At 43.7% G+C, this 27,406-nt stretch overlaps 1 protein-coding gene across 4 annotated transcripts in view; it reads left to right on the forward strand.

Moving 5' to 3' along the window:
- slc12a5a (solute carrier family 12 member 5a) overlaps positions 1-27,406 on the forward strand; it is a gene marked incomplete at both ends in the record, with an annotated part of 163,653 nt that overhangs the window by 40,689 nt on the left and 95,558 nt on the right. Inside the window, one exon of one of the 4 annotated variants that reach the window (XM_080001487.1) lies at positions 25,878-25,932. The exons of the other annotated variants lie outside the window; for them this stretch is intronic. Coding sequence (XP_079857613.1) covers positions 25,878-25,932 — 55 coding nt within the window. Of the gene's footprint in view, positions 1-25,877; positions 25,933-27,406 lie in introns of those variants that run through there. 4 annotated transcript variants of the gene reach the window in all.

Here is a 27,406-nt window from a genome sequence, read left to right on the forward strand (position 1 = left end):
TCCATGGACTTTCCATACTTCTTCTCCGATCACTTCTGCTTTCCCTCTCACGCACCTGGTGCAATTATACTAATACGCATGGTAGCCGCAGCAGAGAGACAGATGGCTAGGGAACAGATCGGGGCCGTCCCCCCCCCCCCCGAAGGAGGCCGACTATTGCCATGGAAGGCCTAACTTGAACTGAAAATGCAAGAAAGCTGTTGTTTCCACTATCCTCCTCAAATACATTCATTTCAAATCTTCAAATACACTTTTTTTTCTTTAATCTTCCTCAACTGTTAACAGAACATAGATTAAGATTTTGGGGTCGGAGGATCCGAGAAATCGTTCCTTGTTACCATCCAGTGTCTAGGTCTTCACAATTTTTTTTGCCTGCTTTCTTCTCAGCCGAGGGGCAACAGCCTTGAAATTGGGAGACTTTAGGGTCTTGAAACCTGAGAGTGGTCTCCCTATCACTCTCCTCCTCAAAAATGTCTAGGATTTTGTGGTTCTCAATTTCCTCCATTTCCTCCACTGAGGACTTACAGGACTTAAGGTGTGAGACATTGACAATGCACATGTCCTGACCAGTGTCCTCCTTTACCGCTCGGCAGTTCAGAGAGCATAGCTGCACAACAATCCTATATGGTCCCTTCCACTTTGGGGCGATCGTGGCTGAGAAATCTCTTTCTGCTCTTGAATATGGATGGGCACGTACCCTCATCTGATCACAGACCTGGAGCTGCAGTTCTCATCTGCTCTTGTCATAGTTGCTCTTCTGTTTGTCTCAGGCCTTCATAAGATTTTTACTAATTAGGGCCTTCAATCCATGGAGCTGGAATACCTGATGGTAGCATGCAGGAGTAGCGTGCTATGATCAGGAGTAAACTTCTGGGGTTGCAGAACCATGTCCATAGGTCCTGGAAGACAACGACTAAGGTTTCAACTCTGCAGGAGTGACTTCTGTGGTCTCGCACTGCAGAATTCAGGGCAAAGCGCAACTCATGAAGGAGTAGATCCCAGTGTTTATGTTGAGTCCCTACCTAGGAAGCAACCATTGTCTTCAGGGTTCGATTCCACCCACTCTGTGTGATTGTTTGTGGCTGAGAGGCTGTTTTCAATTTACTGTATCCTTCAGGTTCCATCTTTGCCAGGTCGCTTTAATGAGATCGGAGACAAATTGTGAACCGTGGTCCAACAGGATGTAGTCCGGTACCCTCCAGCGTGTCAGGATCTCGTTTGTGAGGATGTTGGAGACTGTCCTTGCTGCGTGGCCTGGTGAAGCCCAAAGAGCACCACACCCACTTGAAATAGTAATCTACAAAGACTAGTAAGTACTCATTCTGATTCAAGCTCCTAGGAAATGGTCCCATCGAATCCACACCTAACATTTCCCAAGGTTGGGAAACCACAGTTTGTTGTAGCATGCCTGTAGCCTTCAGGTTTGTATACTTGACAGACCTGACACTTAACATCCAGGTTGAGATTTGGCCAGCACAGCAGAGCTTACAATCGCTTGTAGGTTTTGAACCTCCCCAAATGCTCAGTTATTGGATATTAATTAAAGTATTGTCACATTTGAGGTCCTATCAATTTGGGTCTGTACACCTGAGAGTGGTCTGTGGGGTAGCTGCACCACATGGTAAACTTTGTCCTCGATCATGATCATCATTGTGTTGATTATCTTTTCATGTTGATTATCTTTTGTCCATTTTTCAGGATTGTCTGATACATAACCTGCAATTCTGGATCATTTACATTTACATTTATTCATACAATTATAACACTTATGTCCAAAGCGACTTACATGCGAGGCTAGAAACAATCAAAGCATACATCGGCAATTGGAGCAACCTTGAACTTAAGGGCATGAGCACCTGTTTCTTAATTCAACCAGATACATGTTTAAGATGGCTTTAAGGAATCAGAATAAAAGTGTCGTTGGACATTTTTTTTTTTGTATGTTAGTGCTCATGTTGTTAGTGTATTATCATCCTGTTGTTCCATAGAGTCACATCAGAGATGGGAAATTCAGTTTGGGGTGAATCTTGGCTGCTAGACAGGACAGTAACACACAGAGGACAAGACCCACTGTTCACATCTGCAGGAGCTCTGGACAATGCATCAGGGACCATCTTGTATTTGGCCTTTCGGTACTCCACAGCAAAGGTGAACTCTTGCAGACAAAGAGCCTATCTGATTAGCCTGGTGCTGGGTTTATTGGTTTTGAACATCCACACAAAGGCACAATGGTCTGTGACCAAAGTGAAGTACTGACGTTCCAGAAACTACCGCCACTTTTCCAAAGCCCAGACAACAGCAAGACACTCTTGTTCAGTAGAGGAGTAGTTTCGTTCGGCTCTATTCAATGTTCTGCTGGCAAATGCCAGCACCTTCTCACTGCCAAGTCTCGTCTGTTGAATCGGAACATGACCCAGTCTGACATCACTTGTATCAGTATATACCACAAAAGTGAGTCAAAGTTGGGGAGTCCCAGAATGAGGGAAGTGACAAGATGGCGTTTAAGGGTTTCAAAGGCAGTCCGTCCGTCCAACTTTGCACCTTCGAGTTTCATCAGGGGATCTGCCAATTTGGAACAAGCCTGTGGTACCATCCCACCATCCCCAGAAACCTTTGTCGAACCTTGAGGATATAAGGTACAGGGAAGCTCTGTACTGCCTTGGTCTTATCAGGATCTACCTTGATTCCAGATAGACAGAGGATAGGCATCGTTCTGAGTGACACTGTTGGGTTGGCTATATTCCACACAATGTCTGTAATCCCTAGTCTTCTGGGGAATGAGGAAAACAGGAGAAGCCCAAGATGATGAACATTCAATTATGTCATGGGACAACCTATCTTGTATGAGGAGCCGGACTGGTGTGGCTCTATCGTATGGCTCATGCTTTCTGGAATTGTTGGGTTGCTGCTGAGTGGGACAAGTGGCCGGAGAATGTCCCTCCTTGCTACATCTCCAATAGAACACTGGAGAAGATTCTTTATTTGTCACACAACACACCAACACATGCTTGCACACACACACACACACATGCACAGTGGCCAGTGAAATGGTTCCTCTGCATTTAACCCATCCTGGCTTGTCCTTCCTCTGGGGCCACAGCCAGGAGCAGTGGGCAGCATACGTAGACGCGCCCGGGGACCAGGTGATAAGTGTCCATCGCTGGTCAGACGATGATGTGTGCATGTTTTTGAGGGGGGTCCTTACTGACGTGAGGTGGATGAAACCCCCTGTGAGCACGGGGAGGACATGCAAACTCCACAGAAAGGTTCCTATTTGGGAGATAACCCGCCGGAGCACGGTGCCAACAGCGCCCCAGGTGGGAATCAAACCCAGGACCTTCTTGCTGTGAGGGAGCAGTGCAATGCACTGCGCCACCGTGCCACCGTGGGTGGTCTGGTTTAGCTGTCTGTTTGGTGGGATGTCCCTTCCGCTATTCATACTGTTTTTGACATTCTCTGTCTTTCTCAAACTGCTGTCCCATGCGTGTCAGTGCATCAACAGTGGTCGCTCTCTGAGCTGACTGGCTAGAAGAGGATTGATGTTCTTAAGAATCAATTTAATGAATTTATGCTGCTCTATGTCATGTTTCCAGCGTTTTCACAGGAAGTGGTAGCTATAAGTTATAAGAAAAGTATGCTCTCCTTGAAATCGATTTCTGACTCTATCGGCCGACTCATCCGTGTAGTCCTCAGACGGAAAAGCAGAGAAAAACTTTGTTTCAAAGTCAGCCCAGAAGGTTGTGGTGAGACGTGCAACATTCCATCAATCTGTAGTTGTTCCATGGCGCACATTGTGCAATGTGGCAAGCAGTTCTTCATCAGCCACTGGATTGAAAGCAAGAAAATAATGACATCTTCCAAGATACAAGAATGGACCAGGATTGTCATGTTTCTTCCCAACAGTGGGAAACTCCAACTGAATGGCCATCACTCCCATAGGGCATCTGCTCACATCGGCATGAGCAAAAGAACCAGAAGGGATTTAGGAGGTGGATGGTGAAAGACTAACATGCCATGAACCTGAGCACCAGGCTGCATGGTGGATTGCATTCTGCAGGGGATGACATCAGAATGGACTGTCCCTGGTAGCTTTGAAGTGAAAGCCTGGGACGGTGGTCTGTACAGAGGTAGAAACCAGAGAAATTGTGTGCAAGGAATTTTGTCAAAGAGTTACCATATTAACGGATACATCATCTAATTCTTTGTTGTATTTGGAAAACTCAGTCTATACAGTAGGTGGTCTACGGTATTCACCAGAGCAGTAAAAGCTGAATATACATTGACAATCTCAGTGTGGTGATACAGGAGGCTCCACTGAAGGGTGGTGGTGAGCTGATGGTGAGATAATCGAACTGCCAGTCCATGGCAGCTGTTACAGTGTGTCGTGTGTCCAGTGAGTTTTTAATCTTTGTTGTGTTCCGTTCTTGCTCAAGTAGCGGGATGGGGACCTATAATTAATATTTATATTTTAGTTTGGCGCCACCAGAGTTTAGCCAACTCCTGGAAAAATTGTATATCGTTTATGGCCGCATGGGTGGTGGCGGAGGTATGTATATCTCAGGGGTAGGTTCTACATTCAGGAATTCTCACACGATATATCAGATAAATACACGGCTACCCTTAATCAAACAATTAACGTCCATTTTTAATAACAGAGTTCTATGATTTGGTAAAAAGGTTCAGGTAGAAAAACAAAGTATGTCAAAACCCAAACAAACATCTGGGAAATGAAATGGTGGTTGCCATGAAAAGAGGGAGAGAATGACCGACTGAGAGGGATTGTATGTAAATGCACTCTAAGATGCAACTACGTATTCTAAACTTAATAATAAAATGAAGAGATTATCGCCGTGCCACCCAACATCACTTTGCCATGCTTTACCGAAGGTCCGGGGCTCACAGTTTGCCTTTGTTACAGGATTGGCTCGGGATTTCCGAAGTCTGTCTGGTCTGGAACGCCGAGGAGGGTCACGGATATTTCCCTATTGTCGGGTCCTAGAACGGAAAAGTGTGTCTCGCGTGCTCTCAGGAGTTATTCCAGGCTTGGCGTGTAGTGGTTTGGTGGCGTGTCGGCGGCTTGGGTGGATCTGGTGCATTCTTCCAATGTAGGAAAAGTGGCTCTGTTCCGAAACCGTTTGAGCCAGAATGAGGGCTCTTTATACGGTGGTTTTCCAACCAGGTTTAAGGGAAGGTAAAAGGAAGAAAAGCTTTCGAGGTACCTGAAAAAACAGCTTCAAGGAAAGGACCACAGCGGCAGGCAAAGTGAAATGAAGTCCTTCAGGGTAAGCTTCATTGTCACGAGAGAGAGCGAGAAGAAGTCAGTTTGGCCTGTTTATTCCTCGGGACGAGGCGGGACCACAAATTTCTTCCCTCGACGGCCATTGGTTGGCGCGGTTGGCGCGAGACTTTCTGTAGCCCCGCCGTCAAAAAGGGGCGTTCCCCTTATTTGTGGTGCATTCAAGAGCCTAGGTGGAACATAGGCGATTTCTAATGTTCTCTAGCTATTCTACTTCCTATCCTTACAACCTGTCTCATTCAACCCTTAATATCAGTATTTAATTTGTGTTTTTAAAATAAATCTTGAAAATAAAAGACTACAAAATTGCACGTAAATCGATCTCTGAAATGCAAGAAGGTAACATTAACCCAAGTGAATCTTTGGAATGCAATAACATAAACACACACGAGAAATGAATCTCGGGGATGCAAGAAAATCGTACACCAAATAACACTTTGAAATACAAGAGGATAAACTCATCAGCCAACCAATAAATCTTGGAATACGGAATAAATAATAGTTATACACGATAGGAATCTGTACTTGGGGTAGCACCAACTGTAGCCACTAAGGGGCGTCCAAGCTCAGCAAAATGGAAAGACAACTGAAACATTTGTTATTATACGTCTCCCAAAGTCGGGTGTGGTATCGTTCTATGCACAATCGTTAAAGTGGTTACACATTGATTAAGATACATTTTCAGATCGATCTCCTTTCAGGAGAGTTCAGGTCATGTAAATCTCCTGGGGCAAATGGGCACTGCCATTGTTTGCTGGTCCAGCTATTTTGGCTGGGGTCCCTTGCTGTTCACAGACCAGAGATGGCTGTGTCTGCTCTCTTGGCCAGTTTCGACTGTTAAATCTGTTGGATCTCCCAAAATCGTTGTCTTACTGTGGGGGGAGCATATTCTCTCTCAAAGTCCAGAAGGTTTCTCGTTACACTCAGCACTAAGCTGATTGATTTTATTCTGGATGAGATCCAGTATATTTGTATACACCATTGTATTTAAAGTACCATCACCTCTGAAAATAATCCCGAAGATGGAGTATGGGTCCCAGATCGAGGTGAAAACTCAAGTAGGTCCATACATTAATGAATGACTGGGTTGACTTCTTGCATTGTACTCAGCTCCGTTCATAACAGCATGTGCGTTACGGTGATTTCCAGTACATCAACTCCCACTCCATTACTTATATTATTGACCAAAACAACAATTGCATCATTATCTGAATTTGTTTTGGTGTAGGTTCCATTGCCCTTTTCATGGGTTGTTATATTATTGATGAGTTCATTATCCTGTTTTTGATTCATATTTTAATTTTATATAAGACGTGTGTGTGTGTGTGTGTGTGTGTGTGTGTGTGTGTGTGTGTTTGTGTTTGTGGCGTGAGTGCTACTTACTGTTATTACAGCTGTGATGAAGTTCATGTTAGGGTTGCAACGGTAAAGTGGGCTCACGTATGTATCACGGTTTTGGGGCCATGGCACAGTTTCGGTATCTATATATTTAAGAAAAATAAATAAATACAAGTTTAAAGGTGGAAAAAATGTTTTTATAGCAGTCTGCCACAAATAACTAGTGTTATGCTCTGTGTCTGACTGTGGGGGGAGGGGAGACAGGGGTTCAAGTTCATTTTAACATTGGTTGTTATAATTTGCACAAGTTCTTCTAATTGGATGGGAGATGTCCAGGATAGTGGGTAATTCAAATATTATTTGTATTAATATTTATAATTATTATTTATCATTAATTAATATTATATTTATAATATTTTAAAAACTTCTCACAATAAAAAAATAAAACAAGTATTATAGTTAGTTATTTTTGTGTAGAACAGGTATAAACAGTATTTTTCCACACTTAAATAATAATAGTAAAATAACTTATTGAAATAAAACCTCACAGTCAGACCAATGCGTGTGAACCTGATGTGACAGTGCTCCTTTTCAGCCAAGGCACCTCCCGGCGTGGTCTACCTCTTACATAGAGGGTGAAACGTTTGACAGTGGCAAGAGACGGCAACTTAAACAACACAACATAAAACTGTAAAACTTGACAAAAAAAGAAGGGCTCATCACCCAGTAAGACTCGGTTCTCTTCATTCCTACAAAAGAGCCGTTCAAAAGAACCAGATCGTTCGTGAACGACGTGGTGACGAGAAGTTCATAATAAAGAGGGCCGATCCCAGGGGTTATTTTTCGATTGGACACTGTGATTGATTGCACTCTTTACAAAAACATTTCTGCATAGTTTAATCTCGTGTTTCTATTCAAAAGGCTGCCTAGCCGCGTGCAGTTGAAAGAGAATAGATGCAAAAATAGAGAAATGCTACGTGGCTCCGCACGACTAATGTAGCCAGTGGAGCTGCAACAGTGGATTTAATAGGAAGCAGCACTTACTGCACGCTGCGCCTGTACACTGCGCCAACGGGTCCAGTGGACTTCTACTGTGATCCCCAAATACCACAGTTCACGTGTGCTATTTAATGGTTCGATAACATCAGTACAGTTGCATCCCTAGTGTGAAGAAATGTGGGAAGTTTAATTTGAAAGGAGGCATTCCAAGAGTACTGTATATACAGTACACTACAGTCACCTTAACAAGTCCTTTGTATGTACGAATAAGAATAACTGCGAAAACATTGTTTGTCATTCAAACAAAGAGTTGGGCTGAAATTATATTACCTGCACTTTTTTACTGCCAAATTCCGTAAAAAAGTGAGACCTCATGAGAAATTAGATAAATGATCTTGCTGAGAGGACGTTGTGTTAATGCTTGGCTCTTAAAACTGATTTTAGGATGAAGAGAGGTGACTGTCTGCATTACACTCTTCCTACAGTGGAATCCTTCCGCGTCTTTAACCTGAAATGATTCACCTGCTTGATATAGTGCTAATTCCATCAGCCATTCTATCCAGTTGGTCCCTAATCTTATTATCTGTGGTTAACAGAAAAGGGGAGGGGGGTTGGGTTAGGGAGGGTGTAGGCAGTGATGGGGATCTCCACAGGGCAGATTACCTCTGAATTATCCACTCAGAATAGGACATTATCACCTATCACAAGCCAGAGGTGTCAATTGATCCAATCAGATTGTCCCTCCAGTGATGCGTGTCGCTGCCTTTGCCGGCTCATTAGGAGAAACCAAGACAAACTTGATCTGTGAATGGCAGAGATGGGTCATTATTATTGCAAACCACAAGCGTGTCCTTTGTTGATGTTGTGGCGAATTGCAGTGTAATGGTCCAGGGCGATGAATGGCGGCGATAAAAAATGGAACTTTTGGAATCGCATCTGCAAAATGCTAAATAAGCAGAAGTCAAAGATAAACGGATAGATATATAGATACTTTATTGATCTCCGGAGGGAAATTTCAGTGTCACAGCAGTTTGCACCAAAAAAGGCAAGGTGCTCCGAATTGTATCTGCTTCATTTTCCAAAATGAATATTACTGTAAACAGCAATTGCAATTTATTTAATTGCATTGCGCCACTAGTCATAGATATTTATATTTTCCCCTCAATATTTTGGTTATTTACATTTTTCACTCAAATGTATTGCATTCAAGTCAGTAGAGTACTGTGTGTTTCATACATGTGTCTACCTGCCACAACACCGAGAACAATGTGATAAACGTCAGGAACACTTACACATAACTACGCACAAGGTTTCCAATGACGAACAGAACAATCAGTTCATCCAGACCTAGCTTTCTCTCTGTCCTTCTCTCTATTTCTTTCCTCTTTAGCTCAAATGATTGTGGGTGATTAAAAAGCCTTCTGCGTCGAGGAAAATAACTTTGCCAGCCGTCTGACCTGCTCTATTGAGATGAGCGTATTTGATTTCTGCGTTGTCTTTTCTATTTTTGTTCCTTTGTCCTTATCCTTCTCTCAGTCTTTCTTTGCTTATTTCGATGTATATGTTTGATGTTTAACACTTCCATGAATTCCGTTCTCCATTATCATCCGATGTCCTGAACATTGTTCATGGTACATTTGGATTTGGATAAAATATTTGTGTTAGTTCCGCCTTCCACACCAAGGCCCTCCGGCACAGAAACACAGAAGACTTTGGGTTGTAGACATCAGTTCATTGTAGGGAGGAGGCTAGGTGGAATTTGCCGGGAGCAGATGGAACATGTCATGACAGTGCTCCTCTCCTGAGTGTGTGTGTGTGTGTGTGTGTGTGAGAGATGGGGGTTTAAACCTGTTGACTCGTTAGCCCGACCAATGAGCAACAGGTATGCAGCCACCCTGACCCAATCACCTGATCCAGGTCAGGTGTGGCTACTCAAACCAGCCCATCTCCACACCACACTTTTTAATAGATGTAATGCGGCGAATAATATAGAAGTTTGCACTATGATTCATGTTTTGTTGGTAGATTACTCAGCGCAGGAGATTCCTTCACATTATAAACCAGCATCCAGGTCATCTTGGTTCCTCTGACCATAATACATGTGACGGCTCTCCTCCCCTTTCCAAACTTTTACGTCAATGAACGAGCAAGCACAAGGAGCAAGTTGTCAATATCATATGTGGTATTTCGCAGGTTAAGATATAGCTCAGAATGATTTTTTGTCTCATCTTCTGTATGTCTGTGGAGTATAATTCTATCTTTAAAAAGTCAGTATTTCAATAAACACACTTCCTACAGTATAAGATCACCTACTATTTCAGCAGCTATTTTATTGGGATTTGAATACACTTGATTTGATTGGATAATATTTATATTTACTTAAATATAAGCTGATGAACATTTGAACGTATCAGAAATGAATAAGCTATTACTATTAGACCCCTCAGTAGGGCCCTCTGTCAAATGATCTCCAGCTGAAAAGTAGCTGGTTACATCCGAGATTGGAGGAAACACAGTGGGGTCCATTCAAGGTTTAGGAGTTTAATCTCATCCCCTGAGAAATATTAGAGTATTCTCATTTTCTGTGAAAATGTCAGCTTAGTGATGAGTAGCTTATAGGAGCACTGTTGCAGAGTAGACAGAAGTAGAAACAAAGGTCAGCGTGGCATAAAATTGACATAAAATTGCTTAATGTGGTAACAGTAATGAGGTAACCTTTCATGCAGGCATGTCTTCTACACTGTTATAAGGAAAAAGCATTATAAATATGAATGTTACTGTCTGCTGTGAAATTTGTCCAAAATTTAACCAAGAAGCTTCTGACACAGAAGCGATGCACCACTTATAGTTTAAGCAATTTATGAATGCTTGAGTTCGGGGATAATGCCAGAGGTAAGCTCATACAGCTTTGAGGGCAGAAAAAGGGCTCAATGATATTTTAATCCATGCCATGATGCCTTTGCCATATTTCCCTCAGCTCTGGTTATATAACATGTGCCATCATAATCACTGACCTGTTTGTACATGCCCCATCATTTTGTACACCTGCACCGGAGCACAGGCTTCATGAGAAATGGTGCGTTACAAACCCGGCACAGGTCACCACTGGCCTCTTGGATCGCCCTGTATTTATAGTATTCAAGTTGGATATCCTCTCTTTTTGATGTTACACGCAAAGTTGTATTTAAAATCAAGATTTTAGCAATCAAAGTACTGTAGTCTAATTGTGTGACTTTTTATTGGTGCGTGTAGAAGATACAGCCTGTACAATTGTTTCTTTCCACCAAAGGTGGTGCTTATCATTTATTCAGCATGCTATACTTTGCTCAATTTGGAGCCAACAATCGTTTTTGTATAAGTATGAGCTCCTAGCGTTAAACTCCTCATTTCTTATGCATGTTATATCATAGCGCTAATATCTTTATGAAAACATAACCTGCTGAAAGATTGATGCTGTGTTTCGCCACCGACCAGAAAGAGGTGAACAGAAATTACTTCCAAGGATGGAGTAGAAGGAACACAACAAATAGCAATCATGGACTTGAATATACTCAGCAAATTGATGTTGAAATTCTATAACTGTAGTTGTTATTTAGCCGCGGTCCACTTGTAATTCCTTTTTGATTCTGTGTTTTACTTTTATTTTTTATTTGTTTATTTGTCAGGGACTGTGCACAATGTTGCATTGCACCAGATAACGGCTACACAGCCAACTGTTATCTGCAGTCTCTGCACAGGAGACAATAATTGTAGTTTACCACTGGATATGAAATCCTGATTCGCTACGTATTATAATAAGCTATTATGAATAATCTGATGGAGCAGGCTGACAATATGTCTAAACTGACAAGTTACTGACAAATGTGTTCTTATGTGGTAGAACACATTTTTCTACCACTATTGTGAAAACCCTCTACCAAACATTATATTTCCCAAGCATTTTGTGGATAGGAGCACCTGAACAGAATAAAAACACATAAGCAGTGGCTTCATTTTCATAACGATAATGCTTCACTTGTAAAAATTGTGGTGTTTTTATGGCATACATCTTTCCAATATGGCAGCCAGTTTCCCGCTGAGACTAATCCCCCCCCCCCCCCCCCCACAGAAGCACACACACACACACACACACACACACACACACACACACACACACACACACACACACACACACACACACACACACACACACACACACACACATTTCTCTGAAAGCTAAACCAATCATTGATTTGTGTTACATCGGATGAAACAGTCCATTTCTGTCTTAGTCACTCTCTGTGTCTTTTCTCTGATGTAAACAGATGTTCTGTGCTCAGAGGAAGCTTACATGAGCAGCCAACAAAAACCTTTGGTATGTGGCTTTGAGGAGGGAATCTCCTCCAGCACCTCAGAGCTCTTAACATCTTATACAGGCTGCAGATCAACAAAGGGGCTGTTTTTGTCATTCTCGTACTTCATTTCTTCTATTTGTTCCTCAGACCTCTGCGATACCTCTCAACCTTGAACTGAACAATCAAGTATAGAAATACAATTTAATGTCGGCTATTTTGTCTTTACCCATTTCTTCTATATAAGTAAACGATTGATGCATAGATGTATCGGCCATACATCGGCAAATAAGATCACGTTCATCGTCAGCGGCCCATGTTTATCCAGTGTTTCCCACATATAGATTTTACTTGGGCATCCCACCCAGGTCTATTAACGGCCACCAAACTATATTTGTATGGCCATAGGCTATTGGCCAAATTGTTATTTTAAACATCGGCATCGGAATCCTCCCAGAATTTAGGGCGGGATGTCGGTCTGTTGGTGCAGTACCTGGCTCCGGGCCCGCGGTCCTTGCTTGGTGTCCACGGCCCGGGTTCTGCGCCCGCGGCTGTGTCTTGTGCCTGCATGTGGGGGTGGGTTGTATGTGTGCCCCTCAGGGGTGCAGGGTCTCCACACGCTCTCTAAGACTAGTTTGTGCGCTTTGGGGTCGGCCGTGGGTGTGGCTCAGCGGTCTTCCGGCTTCTCTTGGGGCTGGGGGGTCTTCTGTGGCTGCAGGGCAGGGTGCTTGGGGCTTTCCTGCGGCCGTGGGGTGTCTGTACGACCGCGGGCCTCAGGGGTGGCTTCGGGGCCTTTTCCGCTGCTTGGAGGTGCTACGTTATAATACCAACCTTATACACCAGAACCAACTGGGACAAGTCCCGTACACTCACCAGTACACACTTCACACACACACACACACGCACACACACACACACACACAAACACACAAACACACAAACACAAACACACAAACACACAGCACCCGCTTTGAACACACCACAGCACCCTCCAGGTTACATCCCTCTACTTTTCTTCCTCATTTACTGCCATAACTATGACAGGAAGAGGCCAAGCGCCTAATTGCTGTTGCAGTTTTCTTGGACTTAATTAACTCTGTTTTGTCGATACATGTTGTTGTCTGATGTGTCTGTGTTTATGTTTTTGCATGTTAATGTTGTTGTTTGGTTCTATGTTTAATCGTCTCACCCGTGAAGAATCTCCCAGTCTTGGAGTAGTGATTAGTTGTTTATAGACCCAAACTCGTAAGATAGTTCTCCAAAGAGGAGGATTGGTGGCAGTTCTGTACAACAAAAAGCTGTGCTCTTGTCATCCCACAGCTCGTCCACAGGACGGAGTTATTGCAGCAGTTCTTGATGATTAAAGAATAAATAAAGAGTTGCATTGCGGGTTGAGAACTTGAACTCCACTTGCAGGCTAACACTGTCCTAGATGCAATTGTATACAAATACTCTGTGTTGTATGCCCAGCATGCTGACAGCACAAGTTAGAAAAAAAACAAAAAAACAAAAAAACCTGTCTATTGTTCAAGACTATATAGGGGATTTGGCCCCAATGTGGATGCATCCTGGTCTGTCCAAACAGCCCCACTTGAATGCCGTGCATTCTGGGTAGTCCAGATGTCGATTCATATATGGAAATGAGGCCTCATTAGTTTCTCATATCATTGTGGCTGTGGTACAGCTCTCTCTTGCTCTCGCTCTCCCGCTCTCATAAAAGTGTTTTTAAAATACTCAACCCCCTCTCTCTCTCTCTCTCTCTCTCTCTCTCTCTCTCTCGCTCTCCCTCTCTCTCTTAATAATGCTGCCTGTTTATGTCTCCCTCGTCTCTCTTCTTTGGAGAGGAAAAGAAAACTGGGTCAAATCATGTGATGCTTTCTCCTCCCCAGCACCTAATTGAGAATATCTAGAAATTGGGGTTGAATTAACAGGGTTGGTGGATGGACCGGAAATGGGCAGAAAACGTTTTGGGCTTGGTCATCCGTTGCATATACTCATGCACACATGCACACACATGCACACAGACAGATGCTATGGGTTTCAGTGTCGTAATTGCGAAGGACTTCACAAATATCTCTCTCCTCTCACGGCATGCCTTATCTACACATCTATACATCTGTTGTGTACTTTTTTCTTTCACTTGCGTGATGCCCCTTGCTGCTGCATTTTCTCTCCGTTACGTCTTTATCAGTAACATTTCAGGGATTTCAGCAAGGACTGCCTGCCGCCATAGCTCAATAGTTCTGTCAGGTTCACCTTTTTAACGTGGGGAGATGTCAGAGCTTGCCTCCCCTCACTTGCTTCACTTGTACAACACTCCCCCCCACACACACACACTCACACAGCTACATCTACAGACATTAATGAGGACACATACAAACACACATACACACACACACGTACAAGCCCATGCACACATACTGTAAGCACACACTCCGCTCTCTCTCTCAGAGCACACATACGTGTGCACACACATTTACAGCTACAGACACTTTCATGCACACTAATGAGAATACACACATACAGTACAAGGGCAAACACACATGCATGCACACACGTGCAATCCCAGACCAATCTCAAGCACACATGTATGCATTCACGGTGACTACTAGAGAACATTCACAATCTGTATTTATCTTATGTGTTTTATTTTTTCCTTTTTCCGCGAGCCAACGGCTGCCCGGGAAGGATTAGACGATTAGAAAGACAACGTTCCGGGATTGGCCAGCGAGCCCCATCAGATAAAAAACATGTTTAGGGCAAACAAAGGTCCAGGTCTGCTGAGCTGGAACATCACTGGACCACTTTGATCTCCTTGCACTTCCTGTCGGGCCATTGAGAATCTCCCTCACATCTTCAGATGCCCATCTAGCCATCAAAGCCTTGTCAGATGTGGGGGCTGGCGCTCCTGTACTGACCAGGCTGCTTTTCGGATTAATTACTTGACAACCCGCCTGAAGACCCGGAGGATTTGCCAGCCTGGCAGGTTGCGCCAACTTATCGGTGCTTATAGTGTGCTCGCACCCTACGCTGATGTTTTCACAGACTTCTCTCTGTTCTCAATGTCTTTAAAAATAAGGTGGTGTGTTATGTAATCATTTGGCAGCAACCAGAGCTAACAAGGACCTGGGGAACAAATTCACAGGTTTCAGAAGTTTTTGACGGTATTAAATGGCATCTTCCTTTTCTCATTTATGCTCGCGATACCGTTATTGCAGCCGGAGTGGCGCCCTCTCGTTTTGGGCATCGGAGTGATACAAAATAAGCCTTTCTTGCAACTGAGGAGCCCTGCGATTAGATTTGTTTATGAAGGCCAAATTCTGAGTAGCGGCTTTATTTAATGAAAAATAATTCACGCAGTGGGAGTAGACTTGTTATTTAATTTGAGGGAGACAGGTAAACGGATGGACAGCAGAAGATGTCACCTACCTCGCCCAGCCTGAATGGCAGCCATTATGTTCCACTGTAAATTCCTCCCTCTGGAGACCGAGGTTGAATCCCAACAATGTTACCATGTATTTTGTCACTTCTCCTGCCTGGATACAGTTGCACAGGAGTCTCCTGATCATTTTGGTCGTCGCTAACTCGGTTTGGACTGGTCAACACGTAAATAGATCCTCCAGTGTTTGCATGTGCTGGTATGTACGTTATGAGGTTTTGCTGTAGGAGGATATTAGGCTTCTTTTTTTCCTTTTTTCTCCCCCAGTGAAGCCTGATCAGATGTACAGTCGAGAGAGGGAATAAGGCTCGGGGGAAATCTCCTCTGAGCTGAACTCATCAGGAGAAGTGGTTCAGTTTTTACAGCTACCAACCGCAGTCTCAAACTGTATCACCGAGACGCTGCAAGAGCGCCGCATCGACCGCATCAGCCTCCCGTTATGTTTATGGGTAGTGGCTCTAATGTTTGCGTATTTCATTTGCAAAATGACTCCGATCGAATCAAAATGCATTATTAAATCTACGCAGCCTTGATTAACTTTATTGTTCGTCTCCCAATAATGTGTGGGTGTGCTATTTTTGGCTGCGATGATCCGCTCTGAAGATCAAATAATCCAGTCGTAATGTAAATCGCCAGTTTTGCAACACCACAACAGTGTTTGTGTGAAACAAACACAAACCTGTTGTGAGCATGTTCATTTCCACACTGAATCTTGTGGCATCCACATGAATGCACAAACTGCCTTTTTGACTCGGATGAAAGGCTTTGCATTGAATTATTTAAGGATAACTGCAAACTCAACTGCCAAATAGTTTCAGAGTGTCAGAGTGTTATTTTGGGAATTCAGACATAATATTAGGGATGCTGTTTCATTTCCAAACTCCCTAGCCAGAACGGGTTGTTCCATTTTCTGAAATGACATCAAAATATACATTTTAAAACTTTCCGATTTTTTGGTTCACCAGGCTTTGTATTTTTATTTTTATTTTTATTTTTATTTTTTTTTCTGTACTAACAGAAATAGTATATAACAACAAATTTCTGAATATCCATAGTTAGGTTAGCAGGAATACAAACTACTACAAACTTTAAAATCCTCGGGATTACCGAAAATGAGTAATCTAATCACATCCTCTTAAACTGCTTTTACACATGAACACCGGACAATACACGGATAACCAGGTCCGGACATTGTCCAAAGTTGCCCTTTCACACATGTAGCTCAAAACCGGAGATTGTCCGTGTCAGACGCGTTTAGGAGGCGGGATGTGACACAATGTCGCATGATGCAATGGAGCTTTAGACCCAAGATGCGGACGAGGCTACCGACTTATCAGTAATAGTGACTTTTTTGCATTGATGCCCCATGTATTTGGACGTATCCGCAATATACAGTAAATGTATATTATCTCCTTCAACTCCTTCTTCTTTGTCCTCGTAGGTTATGGCGGTAAATGATCCTCCTTCACCCCTGGTGAGTAGGCGTCGTGATTGCGCGTGATAGCGACGTCATCACCACGCGACACGCCCACTCGCTCGAAGTGAATTATCTAAGCGATCACCTGCTCTGTTCACACATACCGCTCAATTGGACATTACGCAGACTTTGTACTAGGGGGCTGGCTGGGTAAAGTCTGGTCAATGTCCGGTCCAAGTAATTCTGACATTTGCGGTCACCCATACAGCTCCTCGGGGTAATGTCAGGATCATTTCAGGGTTGCAGTGCATGTTTGAAAGCAGCTTTAGATTTTTTTGGAATTACTTTTTTGTCCAGTAATTCAAAATTTTACTTCGGACAAAAGTAAGCAAAACAGACCAAAATTAGAATTTCAAGTTATTTTAAAGGCAACAACACATCTAGAATATATGTACGTTATGTAAGTTAAAAATCTATATGTATCTTGTCTTTCAACAAATACATAAAAAATGTAGGTATTCTGATTTGAACCCTTCCCTGAATTCAGTTGGTCCTGTCTGGGGATAATGGTTCTTTCCACTATGAAGTAAATGAGACAATGATGATCCTACAGGGTTATGCCGCAGATATCTCTCATGGTATTACTAATATAAATTTAACATGGGAGAACTGATAATCTGAACTAGAGAATACACACGTGTGTGTGTGTGTGTGTGTGTGTGTGTGTGTGTGTGTGTGTGTGTGTGTGTGTGTGTGTGTGTGTGTGTGTGTGTGTGTGTGTGTGTGTGTGTGTGTGTGTGTGTGTGTGTGTGTGTGTGTGTGTGTGTGTGTGAGCTCTCGGTCTGTTATCCAAAGGAAATTAAAAATAATTATATTTGTGAGACTTGTTTAGACCTTGTTCTCCCTCCCGTGTGTGTGTGTGTGTATATATGTACTGTATATGTATATATATATACAGTATATGTGTGTATGTATACACACTCTGTATAACTGTATAAAAACACAGTACTTATATTTATAATCTGATTTTATGCAATTCCAATAACCTGTAATCATATTAACACTTTACCTGGATTATTTTTGTATCCCTAAATGTAGTTTTGTATTAATCCCTTTGATGGTAACCCTGACCTTAACCACACATAACCCTAATGCTGACCCTCTATCCTTAAACCTAAACTTAACTATTTCTAACCTAAAACTTTAACTTTACAAATTCTAATCTGACCTAAAATTGACAATCTCCCACCTAAAACGTAAACATCCCCTTTTTTTTAAACTCATAGCTTAACTTAACCTCTAACCTTTTCCCACCCGTTGTGATGTAGTACAGACAAAAAGGCGGAAGATTCAGGGAGTCACTCGTCACACTACAACTGATCTCAAGTCTAGTCTTGATACAGTTTAGTATTAACATTGGACTTATTGTAAGTCAGCTTCCTCTCAGTTTTTACCGAATGAGTATTAGCATTAACATCGGACGATCAATAAAGTGGAACTGTAATCACGGACAGTACTATCCAAAACTACTCAATACTCCACCTTTGCCCCATTAGGGTTAAACAAATGAATGTTTTCATATGTTTATTGTGAGATATCCACGCGCCGCTGCTAACTTTCTTCCATCGAGTGCTGTATGACCTTGTCCACTCCTTGCGCTGCTCAGAGGAACCAATAACGTCCTGGCCGTAGTTCAAGATAGTATAACACATCCAACAGAACGCCTGTTGTACTGATACTAGCGCCGGCTGTCCTCTAGCTTTATCACACCCTGTATCAATCCGTACCATCCGTCTCTCCACTGTGATCCTCTACCTCCAGCCACTCCTCTCTGAGTGGCTGAAGAACGTATTGACCTTTTTCGGATTTAAGCCGCTTGATCTGTTACCTGCTCTGCTACCGGAATCATTTTTGCAGCCTCGCCCCCTCTGCGTGATTTGTGTTTATTCCCCAGCGGCGCATATCAATACATTCATATGGTGCATAATCAAGTTGTTATCACAAAATCTTATGTCGAATACTTCGATACAATATTTTGGGGATGATTGGTTTTGTCATACGATATTTACTCACAATAAGTATTTGAGAAACCGTGATTAGTCGTGTGGATATTATGAACGAGCAGGTTGAGCAGTCTGTGAAGTTCAGAAAATTGCATGGCTTGGCTGTAGTGCAGCCTTAAGACATTTAACTAAATTACAATATTATGATGATCATTATCCCGGACAATATCTAGTCTCATATCACACTCGCAATATTACAACAATATATACACTCAGCCCTAGTAGAGGGCGTGCCCAATGCCACGGACACACTACACGGCTTTCAAAGTTGTCAGATCGCTGTACCATTCACACTACACAACTTCTTGCCTTGTCATCGGGAATCTTGAAGTCGTTGTGGATTCACACTTCATGACTGATGGACAACAGGGCGTCACTCATCACAAGACCTTTCTCCGGGAGGAATCCCCGACGGATCTGCCTGGTCTCCAAACGACCTTTTGTCACGAAAACGCGCGCGAGAAGTGACACTGGAAATTACGCGATACCATGTGCGGGACAGAAGTATTTATTTTTTATTATATTCTTAATCATTGCAAAAAAAAAACCCAGAATAAATGCAGAATTTAAATAAGAGATAAAAAGTAAAATAGGTATGTTGTGTGTTTCTGGCTGCTGCTCCAGTGCACGTCCGTCTCGATTCCTCCCCTCCCCCTCACTCCGTGTCTGCTCGCATTGGCTGTAGCTCGCCGCGTCTCCCCCGAATCGAGCCCCACACAACCAGATATTAAACCTGCTTGATATCTCACTGGCGTTGGCGAGCCATCGGCAAGCGCTGGGCAAGCAGTCGGATCATGTTGTAAGCAGTTCACACCACCCGCCCGTCGCTCATGGGAGCGCGCTGTAAATTGCCTCCGATATGGGGTTTTGCTCAGCGAGCTCCAAAAACCTGTCGGCGAGCGGAAGATCAGGCCAGAATGACATAGTCTGAACCTGTCATTAGCAGTTGTCAGCATTTGTCAGGTTAGTTAGTTAGTTATTCGTTGATACATATACTAACCAAGGGCTGCTAATCCTGTTACCGCTGTTGATGCAAAATAATACAGAAAGTTACCCTTTGCCCAAAATCTGTCTTTCATCCCCCTTTTCCACGTCTAATTCCTCCTGTCTTGTACTGCTGTTGTTCTGTGCTCCTCATTCTTTCTCCTAACCATCTGCTCCCTCACCCTCCCCTCAATCTACTCCCCACCGCTGCCCTCTTCCTCTTTGCTCCCCTGCGCCGACACAAGGTTGCAGAAGGTCAGCGGGCCCTGCTCAGAGCCGTAATTGAATTTCTTTTGACCGTGTCTTGTCATCATTAAAAGTATTTTTGGAATGTGTGTGAGTTGCTCCGCTCATTAGCGGGGTCTTGAGAGGGCGTCACATGTCAATAAGACCCTATTTACTAAAACATTACTCCACCAAGAGTCTGGCGCTCCTGTTTTGTTTGTGACATTTAAAGCGAGGCTGGAGTTCGACGCGGCATGGCATTATGCGTTGACATGGATACGAGGGGTGTCACAATTCTCCAAATCCACGATTTGATTAAACTTTCGAATTTCAATTTGAACTTTTTTTTTTTTCATCGCTGACACCTATGCAAATATTCGTCAATCAAGTCTTGATTTGTAGAGAAAGACACTTGTTTCTCAATAAGTAACTTTTATTTCAATATTAATAATTACAAATAACACACACACACACACACTTATAAGTTTAGGTGTTTAGTTTAGGTATTTATGACTTTGAATAATAAACAACAAGTTACTCATAACACTACTTTGAAGTTACTCACCAACATTTGCGCAGAAAAAATTGCTCCGATCAGAGCAATCTTTTCTCCAAGCGAAGTGTATATAAACTCCAGATGCATTTCATTTACTCCTTTTCCCGCTGCTGGTTTGCTGCAGCTCTCCCAACTCCGAAACCAAACTTCATGAATGTCGGTTCGGAGCCGACACCCACCAAACACACACGGCATTTGCTTACCAGTGGATCTTGACCACCCCAATATGGCGACCATGTCAGACAATTACCACAAAAATTCAGGGAGAATCGCGAACCTGCTTTTGATTTCGAAGTTCGGCGTCAAACGCTCATTTCATAATCGTGACACCCCTAATGGATACAGATAAATATTTTGTGGAAAACTCCTTGTAGTGTCTTCTTTAAAGGAATTTATTCACATCTAGTTTTTCATAATCATTTACAAATATCGAACAGTTTCAAGAATTTCTCTAACTCGCCCATGTCTGTATGCCGGCGTACAAGCCTTTAACTCACCCGGGTCCCTGTTTCTCTCTCTCTCTCTCTCTCTCTCTCTCTCCCCTCGCTCTCTCTTTCTCTCCCCCTCCCTCTCTCTCTTGGCACTGCCAAGCCCACAGTGCTCTTGATGGCACTCGATCTTGTTACATTCTGTTTTCAACAACTCCCTTCTATTGACTGGGCTACACCATTGCCCAAGGGTATGTTACCCTGCCCTCTCTTCAACACTCACACACAGATGCACAGAAATACACACCACACCCACATTGTTGATAAACAGTCAATGAAGACAAAAGGCTTATACTTTTAAAGTGCACATTATGCACACACACACACACACACACACGCGCACACACACACACACACACACACACACACACTGGTATTCTCCACTGTCTATGTGTTTTTCCTGCCACTACACTGTATATATTGTGGCCCGAGAATTACTACTGGTGGTCTCATAGATTTAAGGGTTTGGTCTTATCCAATAACAGTGCCCACTCTGCAGATCAGGGACTGTTAAGTTGTCAGTGAGCCATGCTGCTCCAAAAATAACAGTGTTAGGATTTAGATGCTCCAGTGAGCAGGTACACTTTCCGAGAGCCATTCACAATAGCTCAGATCATATAGACACAATGGAACATTGCACTTGGCTCATAGAGTTATTTTTTTGTTTGTTTTTTACCTTGTTGTGATTGTGTTGGGCACCATTAGTTTCTCTCCATTGTTAACAGATCATGAAATTAATGGGTAACACATATTTCATAGTTTCTATGCATTCCTACGATTCTTTCTACAAAGTATATGTATAAGAAAATGTAATAGTGACCCATTTTTTACTTATTATGTTAAACTGATCAAGTAACAATGTATAAGTTCTTACCCAAGGACACCTTGACAGAACAAATTGATGTTTATGGACATGCTTTCACTGTAACAAGGTTTGAACACACAACCTCTTGTTTATAGCAGTCTGACTCAAGGTCAGAGTCGAGTTCTCCTATTAGAAACTTTGAAAAGAACATTGTCCCACCAGTGAGCTTCTCAAGATAAGAAAACAACAGATTTTGAATCCTTTTACTGGAGCCCGGCTGATGCCAGATTTTTCGGTCCGGTGCCGATCCCGATTTTGCAGAGTCCTAGCATACCCATTACGGATGTTTTGACTGATATTTTGTCAAAAAGGTCTTTTGTCAAAAAGACAATTGGAAATACTTGTTTTTATTAAAGTTTCTTTATTTGAGAACATTTAACCCATAACCAAACAAAATAATAACAATAAACAGACAAAGAACTTTTTGATGGATTAAAAAAAAAGTGAAAGATGATATTAAATTATATTTAAATTTTTTATTTTTTTCAGAGTTCCAGTGAACGCAGCATCACTTCCGAAAAAACAAATCAGTTTTCTGAGTTTCCCATGAACGCAGCATCGCTTCCTGCTTGGAGAGCCGTGTCTGAACGCCTAAACAAACGTGAATGGATTTACAATGCGTAATACAAGTACAGGATAAATAATCAATGTGTTTTTGTTTATTGTACTTATTTAAAAATCGGGACACATCGGCTGCATACAGCAACTGCCGATCCCAGATGTGGTCAAAAAAGTTAATTAATGAACAATATATCTGCCAAACCGATATATCAGTCGGGCTCTACCCTTTACCCAGTATTTTTGCCTTAGTAAGGTTTTTATATAGGGTAGACATTATACTGACCGTGTTAATCCTCCCCAGCTCATGAATCACATGTAATATACCTGGGCGTTAATATACCACCCAGGTATATTAACGGCCAGCAAAATATATTTGGCAACACATTTTAGCATTTTTTTATGTTTATTTTTTTATCCGTCCGAAATGACACCATCTGCAAGATGCGGACACAGCTCTCTGAAGCGCTCCAAGCAGGAAGTTGTTGTTGGGTTCACAAGAACTCGGAAAACTGTAATTTGTGTCGGAAGTGAGGCTGCGTTTACAGGAACTCTGAAAACACCGGTATCGGCATCGGCTATCCGCCGAATTGTTATTTTAAACCGATGTATCAGTATCGGGCCAGAATTTCACAATCGGTGCATCCCTCACATTTAATCAAATCTAAATTAAGACAACCTTCCTCCAATACATCTGCTGTTAGATACTAATTTAAATAATCTAGACTTGTATCTTATTTCTAGAAGATCCCTGGCTACAGGGTTGTCCTTATGCACTATTATAGTGGTTAAGTATCCGTGGTACAACATTAGTCACTGTTAGTGAAACATTTACGACCCTGCCATCTGTCCAAATGGCAGCAGTAACAGCCAATCTCTGCGGAGGGAACGACAGACTAGCACTGATTGGGCAGGACCATCATTTGGATGAACAGTTTCCTCGGGTGAGATCAATAATACATCTACACGCAGCGGCTAACATTTCTATGGCGATAAAATCAGGCAGAGCGATCTGTACCTTGATTACTGCTCTGAAGGTGATGCGGGAGGTAAAAAAGGTACAGCCCAGTATTGACGTGGATACCTAGTATTTCCCGCATCATCGATGTACACATTATCACCTCGCAACCACCCTCTCCTTTTTATGGCTTTTCATACAGTTACCAGAACATGTGTACCCTCTGAGACAATTCTCCACTGATAGTGTATGTAAATGAAAATAACCCAAAAGATTGCAAACCATCTCCTCATTAGCCACACAAATGAGTTTAGTAAGCAATAACGCAGGACTGGCAATTGTGATGTTCTCGTGTTATGTAATGTTTATTAAGCACTGGTGAACGAGGTATTCAGGACACAAGCCCTCTCCGCTCACCGTAACCACAACATGAAGCAGATGAAATGCCTGGACGCTATGTGATGTGTTTTGCATGAAGAAAAGCTTTTAACACCGAAATGCTTTGCTTCTTCTCAACCCTCCCGGGTTTCAGCATTTTATTGAAATGTGCTTTGTGCTTCGGTGCTACCACGACTTATTAGGATTAATTGCTTTCATATCTCCGAAGTGGGTTCAAAACCACTAGGCTACACACACACACACACACACACACACACACATGCACACACACATGCATGCACACACACACACACACACACACACACACACACACGCAAACAAACCTCTACACTTGTACGCATACATATTCCAAGAAACGTACTGATTAAACATATTTGCCAATGATGTCACAGGCGCAGATTTGCACTTCCATGCGTAAACTCGCATACATGCGCACGCGCACGTGCACACGCACACTGTCGCACAGAGAAAATTCTGTGTCTTCAGTTCCTTTTTCCACACGGTTCTGCACACGGAACACAGTGTACCAGATGAAAATAAAGCTGCATGGATCAAAATGGAAGGGTCGTAATTGACAGTGAGGCTTCGGCGCAGCGTGCCCCGCGAATGTTCCGGACCTACTCTCGGTTGGAAATAAACAAAATCTCCACGCTATAAAGTGTGGACTGAAATATGAATAGGAACGTGATATAAAAGGGAAGGAAAAGATTCGGCACGCGCCACGTCTCCCAGCGCAGCGGGAGTAGAGTGGCGTGGATACCTGTGTATGAACGTGTGTCTCAGGTGGGCGCTCCCTGTTGCTTTCACACGCATGGAATCTGTGCACGTGTGGCTACCTGCACAGATGGATATGTGCGTGACATAACATACAGATTGAGCTGATGGTCCTGTCCAAATAAAAGTCACTCTCCTTATATGTGACATTACAGCAGGGGCCGCCGGCTCGGCAGCTTACAGTATTAAGAAGCCGACAGGAGGAGATGCCGATGCATAATGCACCGTCGTGGCAGGAGAATCAGAACATAGAGGCTGCCGCTCCTTCTTCAAACAACATCCCTTCCTGCCCCTCCAGTCGGCTCCCTATCTGACAGCCGACGGGGGGACAGTTTGAGTTTTAAACAAAACCTTTATTAACGGAGACGGGGAAGACGGACAAAACGAGATAGGGAACGAGAGATGGAGAGAGACTCAAGGTAGAGGGATAGAGAGGCCGACTGATGGTTTGGGGAGGAGGAGGAGGGGACGGTTGTAGCAGTAATAATACCTTTGAATACACAATCAATTTGGTGGCTATGGCGATTGAGCAACATTGCATGCACAGGGCAGAGTGTTTTTGTGTCTGTGAGTGGGAGAGATCAAGATTGGCAGTGGGGGAGTGGAAAAGAGAGAGCGAGTGAGCCAGAGAGAGAGGGAGAGAGAGAGGGAGAGAAAGAGAGAGAGAGACGGGGAGGGAAAGAGAGCAACTGTGCTGCTTCGAGGCGTTCCATCATCCACCAAACTCCTGCAGTTTCCCTCTCTTCCCTCCTCCTACTAGAGAGGGAGAGAGAGATAGCAACAGAGAGAGGGGAGTCAAAGACAGATAGAAAGCAACAGAGCGAGAGAGAGAGGGAGAGTCACGCTCACACACAAGCCAGGGGAGAGGAGAGCGGAGACGTCGAGAGGAGGATCTATAGAGGGGGGAGAAAAAAAAAAAAAAAACCCTTCTCTCTCTTCTTCCACCGCTTCTCCTCGCTCATCCTACGGACCGAGAGGAGGACAGAGGATCCAGCTGGCATTTTCTTGCACTGGTTCTCTCTCCCCCTCCCCTCCTCCTCCTCCTCCTCCTCTCTCCCCGCGCTTGCTATTTCCGTGGCCGCATCGCAGCCTGTGCGAGCGCGTGGTGGACCAGAGCGGCGCAGGGGGCCGTTTGAGAGCTCGACCAGCGACGTCCCTGCACCGAGCTGCGGCGCCAGGCGGTCGGGATGCTTAACAATCTGACTGACACGGAGGAGGGGGACGGTGGAGCGCAGAACCAGGGTGAGTGGCGGGATGTGCACGTCGCACGGCCACGCTCAGGCACTCGGGCAACACACGCATGCGGACACCACCAGCGCGCACAAGCGCATACAGTTGTGCGCCGCAGGCTTCCGTGCACACGCACACACACACACACACACACACACACACACACACACACACACACACACACAGGTGCACTTGATTTGACTGCACACACTGGCGCCGACATATGCATGCATAAGGTTGATATTGGAGAATTTGTACACGCCGTATTTACAAATGTACCTGTGCATATTGCATATAGCGAGTTGGAGTGTGTGTTTGTGTTTGGGGTCGTGTGTGTGTTAATGCATATCTGTGTGCACCTGTTAATGCATGTGTGTGTCAGGTGTAGCGTGCGTGCGTGCATGATATGCTGGTCTGCTGCTGCTGCTCGTGCTGGATGCTGCACTTACTGCAAGGCTGCTGTGACAGGAATAGTAATGGGCTTTTACCGTACGATAGATGAGTGAGCGTACGGCTTCATAGCCTTTCCAGCTCCGATGCGCACGCACGCACACACACGCACACACTGCACTTGCAGTGACACGGACATATTCAAAACGTTGCCGCGAAACACGCACGCGCACGCACACGCACACGCACACACACAGACAGGGTACAGTCCCTTTTCTAGTGCAGCAGCCCAATGGCTCATCTGCCCTTCATAGAAACATAAACATTCACACCACATATGGGACACACGCACACTACCATTCTCAATCACTGATACCCACCCCCCAACTGCTGCTAATCCCGTCGCCCCCAGCTGTCAAATAGAGCCTTCTCCTCAGTCCCTATAGCTCAGCCCAGTCCCCATGCACTGCAGACTGGAGAAAACCTGTTGGGTACTGATCTGTGTGTGTGTGTGTGTGTGTGTGTGTGTGTGTGCGTGCGTGCGTGCGTGCGTGCGTGCGTGCGTGCGTGCGTGCGTGCGTGCGTGCGTGCGTGCGTGCGTGCGTGCGTGCGTGCGTGACAATTCTAGATTACAGTATAGAATAAAATAAGCCTTTTAGTCAGTGCTTTTATTTAAAGAGCATTAGATAATTGTAATCGCATACATTTTTATACACGGTCAATGTTCCAGTGGACGCGATGGAGGCATGGACTGTTCCTCGGTACCAGTAGGGATAGCTGCTGCTTCCTCCGCCATGTTCTGAATATGCCTTAGGAGGATCGTTTCACGGCGGCCTTGACCGAAAAACGCTCACCCCTGGTCTCGTAAAGCATCCATCAGCCCCTGATATATGGGCTTTCCTACATTTAACCCGTTTCGACCTGTATGTGTTTGACACAGATTGTTTTGCCGTGCATCCATCATTCGCTTACAGTTTCTTGTCCTTCCCTCCTGCACTTACTGCGTGAGATTTTTTCCCCCGACTTTTCTCTTTTTACTTTTCCCCATTTAATTAATTTGTTCTGTACAACGTAGGATTTTTAAAAATCTTGCTAG

The sequence above is a fragment of the Zeus faber genome (genome assembly GCF_960531495.2).
Source record: "Zeus faber genome assembly, chromosome: 5".
NCBI lineage: Eukaryota > Metazoa > Chordata > Actinopteri > Zeiformes > Zeidae > Zeus > Zeus faber.